Below are 16,719 nucleotides of genomic sequence, written 5' to 3'. Positions count from 1 at the left end.
AAGGCAGTTATTTATTTTTGATAAAAATATTTATTTTTAGAAATTTTTTCAATTGAAAAACAAATATGAAATAAATACTTTAACATAACTTTAAACACTTTTGCTTGTTAATTTAATTATTAAATTTTTTACATTTACTTAAATTTTTAGCGAGGAATTCCATAAATTCTGGTTGCAATTTAAGCCAAAATGTAAAATAGAACTTATTGTGTAATGAGAAAAAATGAAATGAATAATGTGCTTAAGTTGCTCAAATACATATAGCCATATAAATATGTATAAGTAGTTATGTAGATATAATATAAATGCTTAGAAAATTAGTTGGTTAAGGCAGGTGTGTAGAAAACACATCTAAAGGTATATTTGCTTAGCGAATCGGCAGTTTTACGTTAATGATCGTTGTTGTTATATTCTATAGTAGTCTTTGCAAATGTACCGTTAAATTTATAGTTAAAAAATATTATTTTTTTATTATTTTTATATATATAAAATGCATTTTCTCTTAAAAATATATTTCAAACTATTTACTATATAAGTGGCAAGAGTTAAGTTAATAAATTATTTAAGTTATTACGAAATATTAATTTAATTATTTTAAATATTTTAATTTAATTAAATTAATATGATCTGATCTATAATTTGTATAACTACCTGATTTATAATTTTATATATATATATATATGTATATCTCTTTTTTTTCATTTTGAACTGTATTATATTCCTTCTGATTCATTATTGGTATTTTTCTTTAAAAGAAACCGTGATAATAATTTGGAAAAGTTTTTTGAAAAATAAAAAATATATTTTCCTCAATTTTAATTTAATTTATTTTATGAACGTTTTCCACTAACTTTTTGTTTAGAAATGCATGAAAAATATTTAAAATTATCATATATATTTTATTTATTTATTATATATGTATATACATATATGTATATATATATATATTTTTTTTTTGATAAATTGTATACACTTGCAAATTATTTTAAACAGTTAAATGTGAATATGTTTTATAAATGTTAATTAAAAAATTATTTCCAATTTCAATTTATCTTTTTCTGGTTTTAATTGTTATAAATAATGATATAATTTTTTATAAAATTTTATGTTATTTAATATTATTAACACTGCTTATTATTGTTTCAGAAGAGTTTATATTTATATTTTGCTAAATTATTTGTTTATTAGTTTTATTTTAGTTTCTGTTAATATTTTTAATTGTAAATCGTATTTCTTATAAACTTTTAATATAATTAGACCTTTTACATTTAAATATTAACTTTTGTTTATAATATTATTGCAATTATTATTGTTTATCTCACTTATGTTAGGCAAAATTTATATTTTTATTTTTACGTTTGTTTAAGGTTTTTGAAATATTGCAGTATGTTTTTTTTTCAGCCATTTATTATTACTTCTTTTTATAAGATTAATAAACTTTTCGTTTTCGAAAATTTCTTCGCAATTATTTTATTTTTTTTATATTTTTGTTATTATTATTTTGCATAATATTTACATTAAAACTGTAGTTATTGATATTTTCGAGCAATATTACTAAACTTTTTAATATTTTCATTTATAGACTAATTTTTATTGCCAACATCTATACTAATATTTAAGTGGAAAACTATTATTTTAAATTTTTTCAAGAAATTTTGTAATACCTTTACTTTTTTTACTGGTTACTGGTTTTTAAACTAATTTTAATTTTAAATTTTATTTTACCTAGAAGAATTTGAAATTAATTGAGTTACTTATTTACGCTTAAATTAGTTTCAGTTCATTTTCATACACTCTTTAAAGAAATTCTGAAATTGCTGAGAGTTTGGAATATATATATTAAAAATTTATTTCTTCTAATTTCACTATTTTTTATCAATTCATTAAGTTTAAGAAAAAAATAATGTAAATAAAAAAGTTTAAATATTTGTGTTTTTAACTATTTTTATAGTAACTAAATTGTTTATGAAGGCATGTATGAAATTTTAACATTTTTAATTAATATTTTTTAATTAAAAGAAAATTACCCATATTATTTATAATTTTTGTTTATCATGTTTTGAATCGTTTTTTGCTGATTATTTGTTTTTATAAATTTGTATTTTGTATTAATTTTTTACTAATTAAATCAGTTACGAATGTATGTATTAAGTCTTACTGTTTTTTGATTTTTTTTGTTTTTTACTATAACAAATCTTAGCGATACAGTTTGAAATATTTTATTATTTAAACTCGTAAAATTTTGACCTGCTTTTAAATTATTCTTATATTTAATATTGGGTTTATTTTATTATTATTATTTTAAATTTCAATTTTTTTACTGTTGCAAATAATGCATTAAAAAATAACTAGATTTAGAACATTTGAATTCAATTTTAATAAAAATGTTGTAATCCCAAATACGGGATTAAAAACTAAAAAAATTAATTCCGCATACCGGATGAAAAAATAAAAATAATAATTTTTGAGCCCACATACCGGATTCAATTTTTTTTTTTTAATTTTTAATCCCAACTACCGGTGTAAAAACTAAAAACAATCTCAAGCATATAACTAGGAATTTAAAAAAGAATTTGGAATTAAAATTTTTTTGCGTATATTCAAGTCAAAAAATAAAATTTTCAATTTTTAATCCCAAACATTTTGGATTAAAAAATTTAAATTTATATTTTAATCCCAAACCCATATTTTAATCACAATTTTTGGCATTAATATCAGTGCACATTATTTTAATCACTGTTATATGCGGTTTACTGACTCATATGGCCGACATTCTTAAGTTATTTTGACGTCATTACGAAGTATCAACTTATCACACATTATTTGTTATCATATTATATGTAATAACTTATATATACTAACGGTAAATCATAATACACATATTTGCACACACATTGCACAATTTTATTTTATTTACTTTTCAATTTCGCTGATATAACTGCATAACTTGCATTTGTTTTTGTTGCCAGAAACACTATTATCTACTTAAGGCTTTCTTATGCACTTTATCTATGCGATTTTTGCACAAACTTGTTCACTTCTCACGCTGCAACATGCATTTTTTTCACTTCACTCCCTTACCGCCGCACACATTTCGTGCACTTGTGCCGAGAAAGGATCACACCGCTGTAAAGTTTGCACAATGCACAATTTTTGCAAGCCGCTTTAACCACCCAGCTGCAATTGTTGTTGGTGGCTGCGGTTTTATTTACTTATTTTTGTTCTTACACAGAGAAAAATAGTTTCCCAATAAACAATTTAATATTTATTTCCACATTTACAGATTTGCGCTCAACGAATTTTTCGCGTACTTTAGCGGCGCGCTCCGAAACGGCAACTGTGGAGCGCCAATAGTATGCCAAACGACGCGACCTGACTGTGGTGCTGCTTGACCAGCAGCCAGTCGCCGCCGCCGCAGCAACAAGTCGCTCAGCCAAGTTTGCTCAGCGCGGACGGCAAGAAAATGTAAGAAAAACAAAAACAAAAAGACGCGCACAAAACTTTTGCCGTTTGCAGTGAAGAAGTAGTCGAACAACAACAACAAGGAATTAAGAAAAATTTACACTCGATCAGCAGAGCAAGAGCAGAGCGCAAAACACACACACACACTCAGGTGCAACACGAAGACACCGTGCGCTCTTGGCGCACACAAGCGCACATTATTTTGCCGGTACGGCAGTGTTGCTTTGAGCCACCAACACATAAACAAACACACACTTACACTTCACATCTGTGTGTGTGCGCGAAGAATTAAAACGTGGACCACGGAGACTTCAGGCCGTAGCGTATGTAAGATTTTCAGGTGTTACGTTTTGCTAACGAGTTGATAGATTTTCGCATTTGCTTGCTGAGCGTTTTGCGCGACCGCAGGAAAACGTGTTTTCCAGCAACAAAAACGCGAAAAAATGCACAGAACTTAGCTGAAAGTAAGCGGCTAAGTGGCGAAAAATTCGCAAGCCACACACACCAACACGCACACACTTAGCGCAAAGCGAGCAAACGCTTAGTAAACTTACGTATTTAAACCGTTAAACCACTGCGCACACCGAAATTCGTTTTTGCTTTTCACGAAATATTTTCTTCTGCACTGAGAGTCAGTATGCGCGCACATTCACTGATTACACGCACAACAACAAAAACAAAGTAACCGTCAAAGAATTGAAATCATAAAAACAAAAACGAGTGACACTTGCGAAACGCGACACCAAACAATACGACTCAGACACCGAAGTGCACGAAACACGACTGAACGCGGCGCGAGTGAGTTGCCGGCCATTAGGCCCTAAGAAATCCGATAAAATTGGCTGAGTTGTTGGTGAGTGGCTGCGCACCTAAAGACAGGTAAGTGACTTACTTAGATAACTGTTTGTGTATGCGTGCGGTGCTCAGCAATTGCTTGTAGACCTGTAGTTAAGTATGAATACTGCTAAGTATCTCCGAGATACACTCACACACGCTTGTCAAGTAAGCGATAGCGGCGCTCTTGAGTCAAACTCGTGTGTGTAAGATTTACAGTGAGTGAGTTTAATTGCTATGTGACTTATACTGGTTTTTAGCGTGACTCAAGTGCTATAGAAGAAACTCAAATCTCGTTTATGCTGTGGGTACATATCAACGCGACTGGGTGCACAAATATAAATGTAGAGATTTTTATACTTTATTCATGTAGTATTGAAATTTCATAAAGATATTAATATAGCCTTCAAATTATTATATTTTGCACTTAAAAATCTTACCTCATTTAAATATATATCGTACGACCTCTCAGGTACCATCGTTGTTCCCAAAGGACCACTTATGCCAAAATCTGAGTTCTAATTAAATCCTCTTCCAATATACTTGATATAGTATATAATTGATTTGCTTGATTAGTTGCCCTGTTTCTGTTGGTAATGGTAAAGTCTTTCTCGTATACCTAATATTCCAACAAACTTATTGTTTCTTTTAACACTCAAGTCTCACCTAAGTTCTAAAGTCTGAAAAATACATAATAATAGAAAAATTGTGCAATCTTAAACGTAGAACAAATTGGTTTTAGTTAATGTCTCTGAGCCGGATTTGAGAACTTCCCCTTTTCACCACAGTCGTTTTAACGTAATTGTAATGGACCCAGATTTTTTTCTCGGCAAGGACTATCAACTGGAAGCATATCTCAAAATTATAAGGAGAATATTAGCATTACTCGATAAAGATTATTAACAACACACAATATAAGTCCGCAGAATTCTTGTGAAACAATCAAATAGTGATTTAAAAATGTTTTAAAGCAGCCGGATACATTCAAAAGCAAAGAAATTGCGTGTCATATGAGTTAAAGACAAAAGACGATTTTTTAAGTTAGTAGGGCAGTAAGTCAGTAGGGCGTGCTTTGTTATAAACTTCTAAAACCAGTTGAAATATTTAATAGATAAAACTACCACAACTATTCGTCAAATTTAAGTGAGCTTTTGTCGAACAACGCCCGGAATTTGCGACTAAAGACAAAGCAACAATTTTCAATCAATGCTAGGACTCTTGTTGCAAGACGGGTTAAAAACTATATGAAAAACAACTGCTGGAAAGCTTTGCATCATCCACCTTATAGCCCAGTCTTGCTCCTTCTAACTACTTTTAGATTCGGTCGATGTGTTCGAACCAATTGTCTAAGCGCTTTTGCAACTCTGATTGAGGTATCTCCAAAACATGTATTCTGAATACATCAAACGCCTCTTCAGGTGTCGAAAAACGTTAATCACTTAGTTTATCTTTTACATACGGGAATAAAGAGAAGTTATTCGGTGCCAAGTCAGGACTATACGAAGGATGACTCAGCAAATCGATTTTTTGTTTGCTCCAAAATGCAGTTGTTTCAGTGGATGTGTGAGAGCTCGCATTGTCGTGGTGAAGGTGTTTCGCGTTTGGTGGTTGGTTTTCCTGATTTCTTCAAAGACAACTAACAAACAAAGAATATACTGTACTGTGTAGTTCTAGTGGTATGTATACGAAATATCCAGTTTTTCCAAAAAAAAAAAACAAGAAACTATTTGCTTTGAAATTCTTCGGTTTCCACCAGAGCATCAATAGTTTCCTGAACAACAACTAATTTTGGACGACCTTCCCGAAATTTGTCTTGGAATGATCTACGACATCGACCATCGATAAACATTGGTCCTTGATGGAACTTCTTCGCCAAAAATTGAATTAAGTTCATCGATGCATTGTCGCTGAGTTAATCCACGTTGAACGTTGTAAGAAATAATCACGCAAAATGTTTGCGATTATATCTATTTTTTTGCCAAGATGAATATTTTAAGTTACTGTAAAGAACACAAATAGCGCTCATATGTCAACACGTTCTGTGTATGTATAACAGCGAAAATGTCAAACTTTACGATTAAGTTGTTAGTTGCCAGATTGCAACACTAAGCTTGCCAAATCCAGAAATATAAAAGGCAAAGGAATCTGCATGTCATTAAACACTTCTTCAGATACTCTACAAAGTCCAGTTGGTCTAACAACTGTCCCTCCTTCTCCACCACCATTGGAAAGCTATTTTCTCTAATCCGTCAACTAGCCATATAGGCTAGTAATGTTCGGTCTCAGTTTGTTTAATAATTTTATACTCAAAGAACATTTTATGAAGTTTTAAACTTACAGCAACACCAACAACAATATCAATATTTTATCACAAAATACTTAAACAAAACATGTTAAAAAATTTCTGTTTTATTTATCTCATATGGGCATTATGGCAAAAAAAAAACTCTGTGGCAACAATAGAATACGTTAACTGCCGCCTTTCGCATCCCAGTGTACGCAAGTAGCTGCACGCATGTAATTTATAAATTTAAATCACTGCACACATACAATTTCATAGGTAAGGTGGAATGCGCACGCATTTACTAATACGCGATCATAATTCACTGCTAAGTAAGCTACAAAAACAAAAGCAAAATAACACGTGAACAAATCAACAAATAGGTAAGGGCGCGCATGCGCAGTCATAATCGACTGCCAAATAATTACACACGTGCAAGAGGCAGGCAGGCAGTCAGTCAGTGAGTCAAGCCAAATAATTTGTGCGCGCGCATGCCTGCACACCCCTACTCCATAAAGTCAAAGACAACAGCAAGTGTAAATATAAACAAAATAAATGAAACTGGGCGCACATTCATACACACATGCAACATGCAGGCTGATAACAACAATAACAACAGCTCGGCTGTAAAAAGTTACAATAAAGAGAGCACAATTAGTTATGTATGTGTGCAACAGTCGCGCATTTGAATTCTTCAACTCCAACTTTTTTCCTATCAACATTTCTTTATTTTCTTGATTTACATTATTGATTTGCTTTTGTTTTTATTTTTATTTCTGTTTTTATTTTTATTTCTGTTCTTTTTATTTTTGTTTTTGTTTGGCGCTACCACCTTCTCTTATGGCTGCAGTTTACGCTCTCGCACGGATTTGGTTTATGCTATTGTGGCGCTGCTGGGAATAAGTGGCATAAGTGAGCAGCACCCACAACAACAAGAAAAACAATAAGAGAAACAACAATTATGCTCGCATCGCCAGTTAAGTCAACGAGCAAGAATTTATGATATTTTTCTGCATATTTTTCCTGATCTCATTTCAGCTTCTTTTATTTTTGTTGTTTGCTTTTAACGCTTCTTTTTTTTATTCCTTCAATTTTTTATTGTTTTGTTATTCTTTCTCTTTTCTTTTTTCAATATATGCCCGCACATTCATCGCTTTATCAAGCATTATTAAGCCTCTTTCTCCTGCTGCTGCTGGTTCTGCCGTCTCTTTAGTCGAACATGCCACACACGCACACATACCCATTTGGAACGCTTAATAGCGCAATTCTTCACTTTTTCTTCTTACTCTTCCATACATACATCTTTCTTAGGTATTTCTGTTCATCGCTTACCTTTTGCAGTTGGCTTGTCTTCGCCTAGTCTTCCCTACGCGAGTCCGACCATCAGTTCTTGTCCAGTCTGTGACGCGGCGCGCTCTCTCTTTCACTATATTTGCCGGTTCTACGTGTTGCTCACAGATTCTTTTTCGCTGCTGGCGATGCCACACAAATTTTGTATTTCGTCTTCCATTATATCTACTTTTTCTTTGTCTGTACAACATTTGTATGCGATTCTTAATGGCATAGACTTTTGGGTGCTGGTTCTAACTCAACCCACAACTGGCACGGCAGCAGACAGTCTGAAGCACATACTTTCATACTCGTACTTGCCACACTTACATTCCTTCCAATTAGCTCACGGCCATATTTGCCACTTTTCGCCTTTCAATTGTATTTGTGTTCTTTTATTTTTGTTCTTCTTTTGCTTTGCAGAAAATTTGTCGCCACTTTAGAGTTTCTTGCAGTGTTTGTTATTTGCCCATAAGCTTTACTTTTCTTCGTTCACATATTGTAGTAACATGTATTCATTGTTCTTCTACGCCAGCACGGCAAGTTAAACCCCCTAGGCTTCCTCCTCTTAACAATATTATTTACTGTTTTCGTCTTCTGCCGACATTCTACATTATTTTGTACTATTATGCTCATTGTCGTTATTATGAAAAGTCGAAATTCAATTAAGAAAAACAGGTATTTTTCATGAAAGTCATTCTGCTCAAGTTATTGTTGTTGTCAGTGTGGTTCTTAAGACGCTCCGCTTTTTGTTTTGTTGGCCATTTGTAGTCCAGCTGGTAAAAGAAGTCATTCGTCTCTCATACAACCCGTTCCAGCCGTCTGTGAGCGCAAATGAGTATTAGCTGATAACTTCGCTCTTTTGTGAGTGTGTTAGTATCGAGAGCGCAGTAAATTGAGTTGAACTGAAAATGAGTGTGTGAGTGAGTTTTCGGTGAGAGCACATTTGAGTTTAAATGCAGAGTGCTAACAAAATTATTTTGAGTTTTAACTCATATAAAAAGGGGCAAAGCAAGCGATTAAGTTTGAATAAAGGTATTTTAAAATAAGGAATTTATAGAATACACTATGATTCAATAGGTGGGAGATATGCAACAAGAAATAAATAATCGGCTGGTATGTCAGGCTTATCTCATGTTCCTACAACAGTCTGATCTACATAATCGATCTGGTACGCAGCCTCTTTCAGAGTGATGACTATCCACTTACTTCATGAATAGACTGATTTGGATGTCTGGCCACAGCGAAATTGCAAGCAACAGAAAGGCTAATGGGTTTGCTAGATCAGGTACTTCAGTCTCAGTCGACTAGCTTCTTGCGGATGGTTGGGCCTCAAGCGAACTCGGCAAGATACTACTAATTGTCTAATCACAAGGTCTTTATGGCCCACGGTAAATCGTAAGAGGCGTAGGGATCTCCTCAACAAAGCTTAATAGTTATAGGCGTTTCAACTGGAGACTGATAAGATTGAAAATTTTACCGGTTGCCAGTTGCAAAAGCTACTTGAAAGATGATGTGATAGAACCATCTCAACACTTCCTTCCCGAGTATATCTGCACATCGTCCCAGGTAGACGATAGCATAACTAACGATACATGGTCTGATATGGAGCTTCAATCTACACGCGGAAGTGGCAGAAGGTTGTCACAAGTTACATTTAATTATTCTGCTACCCCAACTTTTTAACAGCAAGATCTTCTCTCAAAGAAACTATAAACTTTCTGACAAACCATGAAGAAAGCTCTAGTTTGGGGATAAAAAAAGCTGTTATTACACGAACAAAACAATGGCTGCCGTGATTTATAGGTCTGCCGACGGTTTCTTAGTTGATAAAGTCTCCATAAATATTTTTTATTTTGTTTTTAAGTCCGGGTGTTTTTCAGAAAACGGAAAATGATAGTCAGTTAAAAAGACTTAAATATACAGATTTTGTTTTTTTTTTAACTCCTTATATCGAACATAAAAAATCAATGATAACTAAATGATACCGATTAAAGCTTCTAGTACTCTATCAATTTTCTTCTTACCTTAGTTTGTGAGCAGTTAAATGTAGATGAATAATATTTGGCAGTTACTAAGCGACTCCGCTGCCCTAAACACTGGTCCAAAATTTTTGTGTTAACTGGCTATCAGACAAGTAGACTCGATACTTGATTCTGGGGAATGTACAAGTAGTTTTCAATAATGATTCAAATAAAAGTCTGTTTAATTAACTTATAAGTTTTTCTTTATTTAAGCTCAAAAAACAATGCCTTCCTCAAAACACTAGGAGACAAAAAGAATGAAAGTGGTAGACAGGAGCACTCCGATGTGTCCTCGGTTTCATAGCGAAAATATGGTATATATCAAGTCAGTACATTAAAGAATTCACTTTGTACAACCTGTTGCTGCTCACTTGTCAACGGCTTGTCATTTACGTCAATTTATAGACTCGTTCTCACTCCAAAATATTTCAGCTCATTACTCAAACAATCGAAATGTATTTACGCTCTCTTTTTGTTTGCCACACTTGTTCTGCAACTCTCACAAATTTCACTCATTAACACAAGCGCTCTTTCTCGATGAAGAGAAATAAGAAAAGTCTCTGTTTTACTAGTATTTATTCTAGAACGGCAGAAATTGCTCTGCGGCTAACCGATAACTCGTTATTGAAAAGACATCTTCAAAGTTAGCACTTGTCAACACTTTGACAAAATTATAATGCAAATGTAATTAAATAAAATTAATTGCCGCATTTCACCCTTTCGTTTTTTGTTTATTGCTTCATAAAAATTGATAACCACAAACATATTTAGGTATATATAACTGTGGCTTTTAAGTAATACATATTTACCTTTATTTATAATCAAGAAGATTGTAAGCGCTGATATATTATATAATGTTATGCTAGAAGAGGAGAAAAATAGACAATGAAGTGATTTGAATGCATTGTTTCGTTCTAAATGTTGGAGAGAGCCTGGTGTGCCTAGCTTCTTACTTAGCTTGAAGTTCTGAGATCAAATATCATTCAACTTATTCAATACTGCCATTATAAACCATCTCTTCTTCTTTAATCAACACCCTTTTAACCAACACGCACTTCTAATTTTAGTTCACTTTCAAGCTCTTTTGCTTTTACTTTTTTCTTTCTGCCCCATCACTGTTTGCGTCATTTCTCATGCCACTTTAACCATTTCGAGGAATCAAATCTCAAATAATTGTGTATTTGTTTGTATACTTGTATATGTGTACCTACACATAATTTAGCGCCTAAGAACAAGCAGAAAGGACCACCAACGTCGTCGTTGTGGCTGGGAGACTGACATGGTAGGGCGAAACCAATAATCGTTCCATTAATTTCTTGCCTACTTTGTTGCTGCCAAGGCAAATGTTGTTTTGCTACTCCAAGGATGGATTCGAGACTTTAACAGTTCATTTTATTTCACGGCATAAAAATGTGACAGACTTAGACTGCAATGGCCATGAAACTTGATAGATCAATATTCACAATAGCGGACTTGAAAAGCTGTACGGGGTTGAAGCGATTTAATGCCATTTATTATGTAAGAGAGATACCTTGTTTTGTTGTTGTAACAGAAGAAATTTTTAGGGTTAGGGCTTAACCGGCTATCAACTATTTAAATTTTGTCTCTCCACTAGAATAAATATGTTCCATATGTGGCATATTGAAAACATATCGAAATCCCTAGCTACCAAGTTAGTATTTTGGTCTTCGATACATTTTTTGTGACCTTGAGCAAAATTATTGGTGTCTTCTTTTAACGTGCTTCTGAAAGAGTGAATGCCAATTATTTGCTCAACACTGTACCAGTCTAAAGAAATATCGTTAAACTGCCGCAAAATTACTTTCGTTTTTATTTGTTTGCTTATTTTGAGATAAAAATTTCGTAAAACGTTTTCGGGATCCCGAAATTTCCAGATTCCAAAAGTAAAATAAAATTTAGAGATTACTAAGATCGCTTTAAAATTGTCGGGATTTCACGTTTTGCATAACACGCTTTCGGGATCCCGAAAAAACTTTCGCGATAATTATTTTATTAGCATACTTGTAGAATATTAGCATATTATAAAATATTTAAACTATTTATTCATCAAATCATCCTGTTAAGAAATAAAAAATACTTAGAATTTTCAAAATTATTGATTTCGTGAAAAATTTTAAGTTATTTATACAATATTATATTTATTCAAATTGTTCGTTAAATATCTGCATTATTGTTGTCAAAAAATATTTCACGAATTAATGTACGTATATATAAAGGTAATTTAATAAATTTTTTAATCCCGAAAATTCGGGATACCACAATATGACTTTAAAAATTCGTTATTTAAGTTGGTCACATAAACATGACATTCCTAATGCACTAATTAATACATATATAATTAATTTAATTAATTTTTTCACAATGCCGAAAATTCCGTACGCCGAAATATAGATACAAAAATTTCAGAATTTAGTTTGGTCACATAAATTCGGGTTTCCTAATGCACGAATTAATATACGCATATAATTAGACTGATGTGAGATTATTACTGATATTTGTTGTATCTCAACAGTATTTTATTTTATTAGTTTTTGAAAAAAAAAAAGAAACTGATACATAAATTGGAAGAAGATACATTTTACGATTTTTTTAATCCATTTAAAAATCTAAAAAATCCCGAAAATTCGGAAGCCTGATATATAATTTCAAAAATAATAATAATGCACTAATTATAGTATATGTAATATATTATATAAAATAATGTCTTTTTAATCCCGAAAATTTGGCACCCAGAAATATAATTCCAAAAATTCGCTACACTAACTAATATACCTATGTACCTATATACTAATTAGACTCATGTGAGACTATTATTACTGCTATTTAATGTATTTTAACAGTATTTTATTGACCTGATACATAAAAAGAAAAGAGTACATTATATATATAACATTTTCAACCAATTTAAAAATAATATTCCAAATCCCGAAAATTCGGGATCCCGAAATATAGCTCCGAAAATTCGCTATTTAGGTTAACCAATTAAATTCGACATTCCGAAACCACTTTGTGCTATAAAAACTTTTTTTACGAATACATCACTAGTGCCTTTTGTGAATTTAAAAATAACATTTTTTTTTTTTGAAAATACAAAAATTATAACATAATTATTTTTACACATGCTGACATATTACACAAATATTATAGACACAATAAATGCAATAAACACAATACGATGTTTAATTTAATAAACAATTCTCATTTAATGTTTTAGCCACTGTGTATACATAGTACAAGTATGCATATATGTTTACTGATTAGCGTCTTGTTGCCAGAAATTCATTCACAATCGCTTATTAACCACTCGAAAATGGTTATTCGCCAGTTTTACGAGTACTATGTCAGCACATACACACATCTCAGCATAATTTGCATGCCATTCAAGCTAACCCTGACACGCTGAGAGCTTAAAGGCGGGTCCAGCTAAATAACCAAATAGTTGGCGCGTAAATTCTCAAATTAGACTCGCTTGAAAAGTCGCTCACAAAGCGAATTCAATTAAAATCAAAACTAAATTGAAATGTGCTGTTCGCCGTTTTTTTAGCGGCTTTTTGTCATGTTAATCTTGCGCTATCCAACTATTTACAATATTTTAACTTAACATACAATACGTTTTTAGACATTGATCTTGACTTTGTGTTTATCGCGCTAAAATAACATATGAATCGTGTTACTTACATAAATATATATATATATATATATGTTTATCTGCCATGCGACATATATTAATTTATTCACGAATTTCGTTCACACTCTCATCTTGACAGATTAATCCGCGTGCCAAGAATTCTCTTTTACACGAGATTTATTTTAGTTATGTAACTGCATAACTCAGAGGTGAGTGACTGAGGCGCTTTGATAAACTCTGCTTTTAAGCATTTTCGCCGGCTACATCAACACACACACACATTTAAATGTGCTGTATGATTGATCTGACCGTTAGCAGCGTCAATTCATATTTTAATTATAGATTTATCGGTTGCATATAATTAAGTTGAGGCGAATACATATTATTTGAGCATCATTAACAGTGAACTAAAGTCATCATCATAATTAAAATTGCCAAACGCGGCTCAGCGAGTTCAGCGAGTGTGATGAGTCGAACTCATAGCAGTCTAAATTTCTTTAAGAGTATATAAGTATCTTTGTATATAAACAAAACACTGCTTTTGCAGATATTAAATGCTGTGTCTTGTAGCAAGTTCGTTGCTTAAGTCTTTTGTTTATTTCGCTTAAACGCTACTTTTACCGAATTTACAATTGATTTTAAAGCTTCGCCAACTTTTCAACACCATAATTTATTATTTTCATATTCTCGTACCATAATGAAAAATTAAAAATAATTTAAAAATATTATAAAAAAATAATAAAAAATTTTAAAAAGATATAAAAAATACTTTTTATGTAATCTGCTTTTATTATTGTCTGCGCTCTGTGAAAAAACTTTGAGACGAAAACTGAGCACATATTTACATATTTAGTTATATATACATACATATATACATACCATTTATTTTAAACTATTTTGTACTTTGCATCATGCTTCTTTGATATTCTGTTTATTAGGTCAAGAGGTCAGCCTAAATATCCAAAAAACTATTTTCAATTCAATTTTCATTAACGGTGACTCATGCAATATTAAAATTATGGTGTTTTCAATTTTGCACTTTTTTAACTGAGAAAATGTTTAATAAAATAATTTATGCCTAAAATGTTCAAAAGTATTTGTAAAAAATCTCGAAATATCATTTAAAATACAATTAATGGTATGTGACTATTAAAACATTATAAGATTTTTGGTTTAAATTGAACCAAATTATATCTCGACTACTAATTTTGGCGTAGAATATTCCCCTAATGCCTCACTGGTTGGAAATTGAAGGGATTAAACCGCAGTCACTTCTACATTTACCATATATACTAGCTATTTGATTTTCATTAGATAAATAAATCACCCAGTTTAGTGCATCTGATATATGGTAACTTTGATCTAAAAAAAGTTGAAATAGATCCACAACTGTTACTAAAACTCAACAGACAACGACAGACTTGATATCTTAATTAAATTAAATGGACATGGTGAAAATGTGCTTTACTGCTAAGATTAAATAAAACCGTGAAAAACCTTCCCTTAGCCCTCATGTACATAAGTGGAGCTTAACTTACCTAAGCCTTAGCTTTATAATTATTTTTGAGAGTACATATTGAGACATATTGATGAAACTTACCACACAGTTGACTTAGACAAATAATATACCATCTTATCAAGTTTGACCTCAACTGTTAAAAAAAAACTAGAATTCACGTATTCAAGTATTTTAATACAAATATTTATTATCGCCTTCAAAATAGATTCCTTAAGAGGCAAAACAAGAATGCCAATGGTTAATCCAATTTTCTATACACTTTGTATAAGCCTCGGCTAAGGTGGCCTTCAGCTAATTTTGGTTTTTGCGGTTTCGGCTCAATTTTGGGAGAGTAATTCACTAGATTTTTGGGCAGAGTCCTTAGCTATGTTGTCAACTATCTCCTTTTTATGTCCTTTTTGCGAAATATTCAGACACTTTGATATGAATCTAGCATTAAAACACGCTTCATACCCAAAACATTAACCAAAATGTGTTATGTCGATCCATAAGAGATGTTTAAAACCTCTGCTCTCTCTGTCTCTGATGTCAACACAATGATTTTCAAGTACTGTCTCTTTAACTTTTTCGATGTGATCATCATTTGTTACTTGGTTGGATGGATAACTCGCATGAAGAATCGAATATTAAAAAAGGAGAAACAATCTAGGAAAAAAGTATTTGTTGAGATTCGTTATGTGCGCGCTATTTAAATGAACCAGTCCGGTTCAATTTTGAGAGATGGTATATCACTGTGTGAAAATAAGAAAAGTTATCTCGAGCCATACGTAACAATTTAAAAATTTTACTAGGAGCCTTTTGGGTTAAAACTCAATTTCGAAAAAAATTATTTAACAAAAAGAGAACTTCTGCCTTTTGTCATATTTATGTCGTGTTAGGTTTATTAACACGAAATTTTTTATCCAAATGCCCCAAAAAAATGTAGTTAACAAGCATATTGCACATAACCTTAAAAACTACTTTTTGGAATTTCACTTTATTTCAAATGGAAAATTAGGGTTATTTAAAAATTTAACAATCTAGCATTAAAGTGCGTGCCATTAATTTAAATTTGGCATATTTAAAACATCTTATCTACTGAAACAATTAGTAGCACCAAAGTACCAGTACATATGTTTAGGCAAGCTAAATAAATATGAAAGTATTTTCATTTATTTAAAAGTAATTAATTTGTTTGTAATTAACTTCAACCAAAATATGTGTTTATCAAATTCATAAACAAACAATCAAAATAAACAAATATCTATACATATATGTGTTTACAACAAAAAGCTGATAACATGTAAATCTTTATATTTATATACTTGTATGCATACATAATTATTGTGCTCATTAAACAAAAAGCTTAAGACCAAATGACTAACGCTCCCGAACTGGATCAATAAAGCGCCGCAAAAAATACCGCAAACTTGACGGCTCCACTCCTAACTACCAAAACGGACAAACTCAAGCTCAATTCAACCTGGCTGCGCATAGTAATGAAAACAATGATTGATAGTCCAATCACATAAGCGCACATAATACCATACCTACTTACATACACATACATATATATATATACAATATATGTATAAAATATATATATACAATATATGTATACAATATATATATACAATAGATA

At 31.7% G+C, this 16,719-nt stretch overlaps 1 protein-coding gene across 3 annotated transcripts in view; it reads right to left on the bottom strand.

Annotated features, from left to right (window-relative positions):
• Positions 1-4,252, bottom strand: part of Shrm (shroom) — a 270,258-nt gene extending 266,006 nt beyond the window's left edge. Inside the window, exon 1 of one of the 3 annotated variants that reach the window (XM_070109195.1) lies at positions 4,017-4,252. In XM_070109195.1, the coding sequence (XP_069965296.1) occupies positions 4,017-4,111 (95 nt within the window). In that variant the 5' untranslated portion in view covers positions 4,112-4,252. Of the gene's footprint in view, positions 1-3,081 lie in introns of all 3 variants that reach the window. The other 2 variants (XM_070109196.1, XM_070109197.1) reach the window with 2 other exon arrangements.
• Positions 4,253-16,719: the final 12,467 nt, after the last annotated feature.

The sequence above is a fragment of the Bactrocera oleae genome, chromosome 4 (genome assembly GCF_042242935.1).
Source record: "Bactrocera oleae isolate idBacOlea1 chromosome 4, idBacOlea1, whole genome shotgun sequence".
NCBI lineage: Eukaryota > Metazoa > Arthropoda > Insecta > Diptera > Tephritidae > Bactrocera > Bactrocera oleae.
Note: the sequence above shows the minus strand (reverse complement) of the source record. Positions and strands in the feature narration are given on the sequence as shown.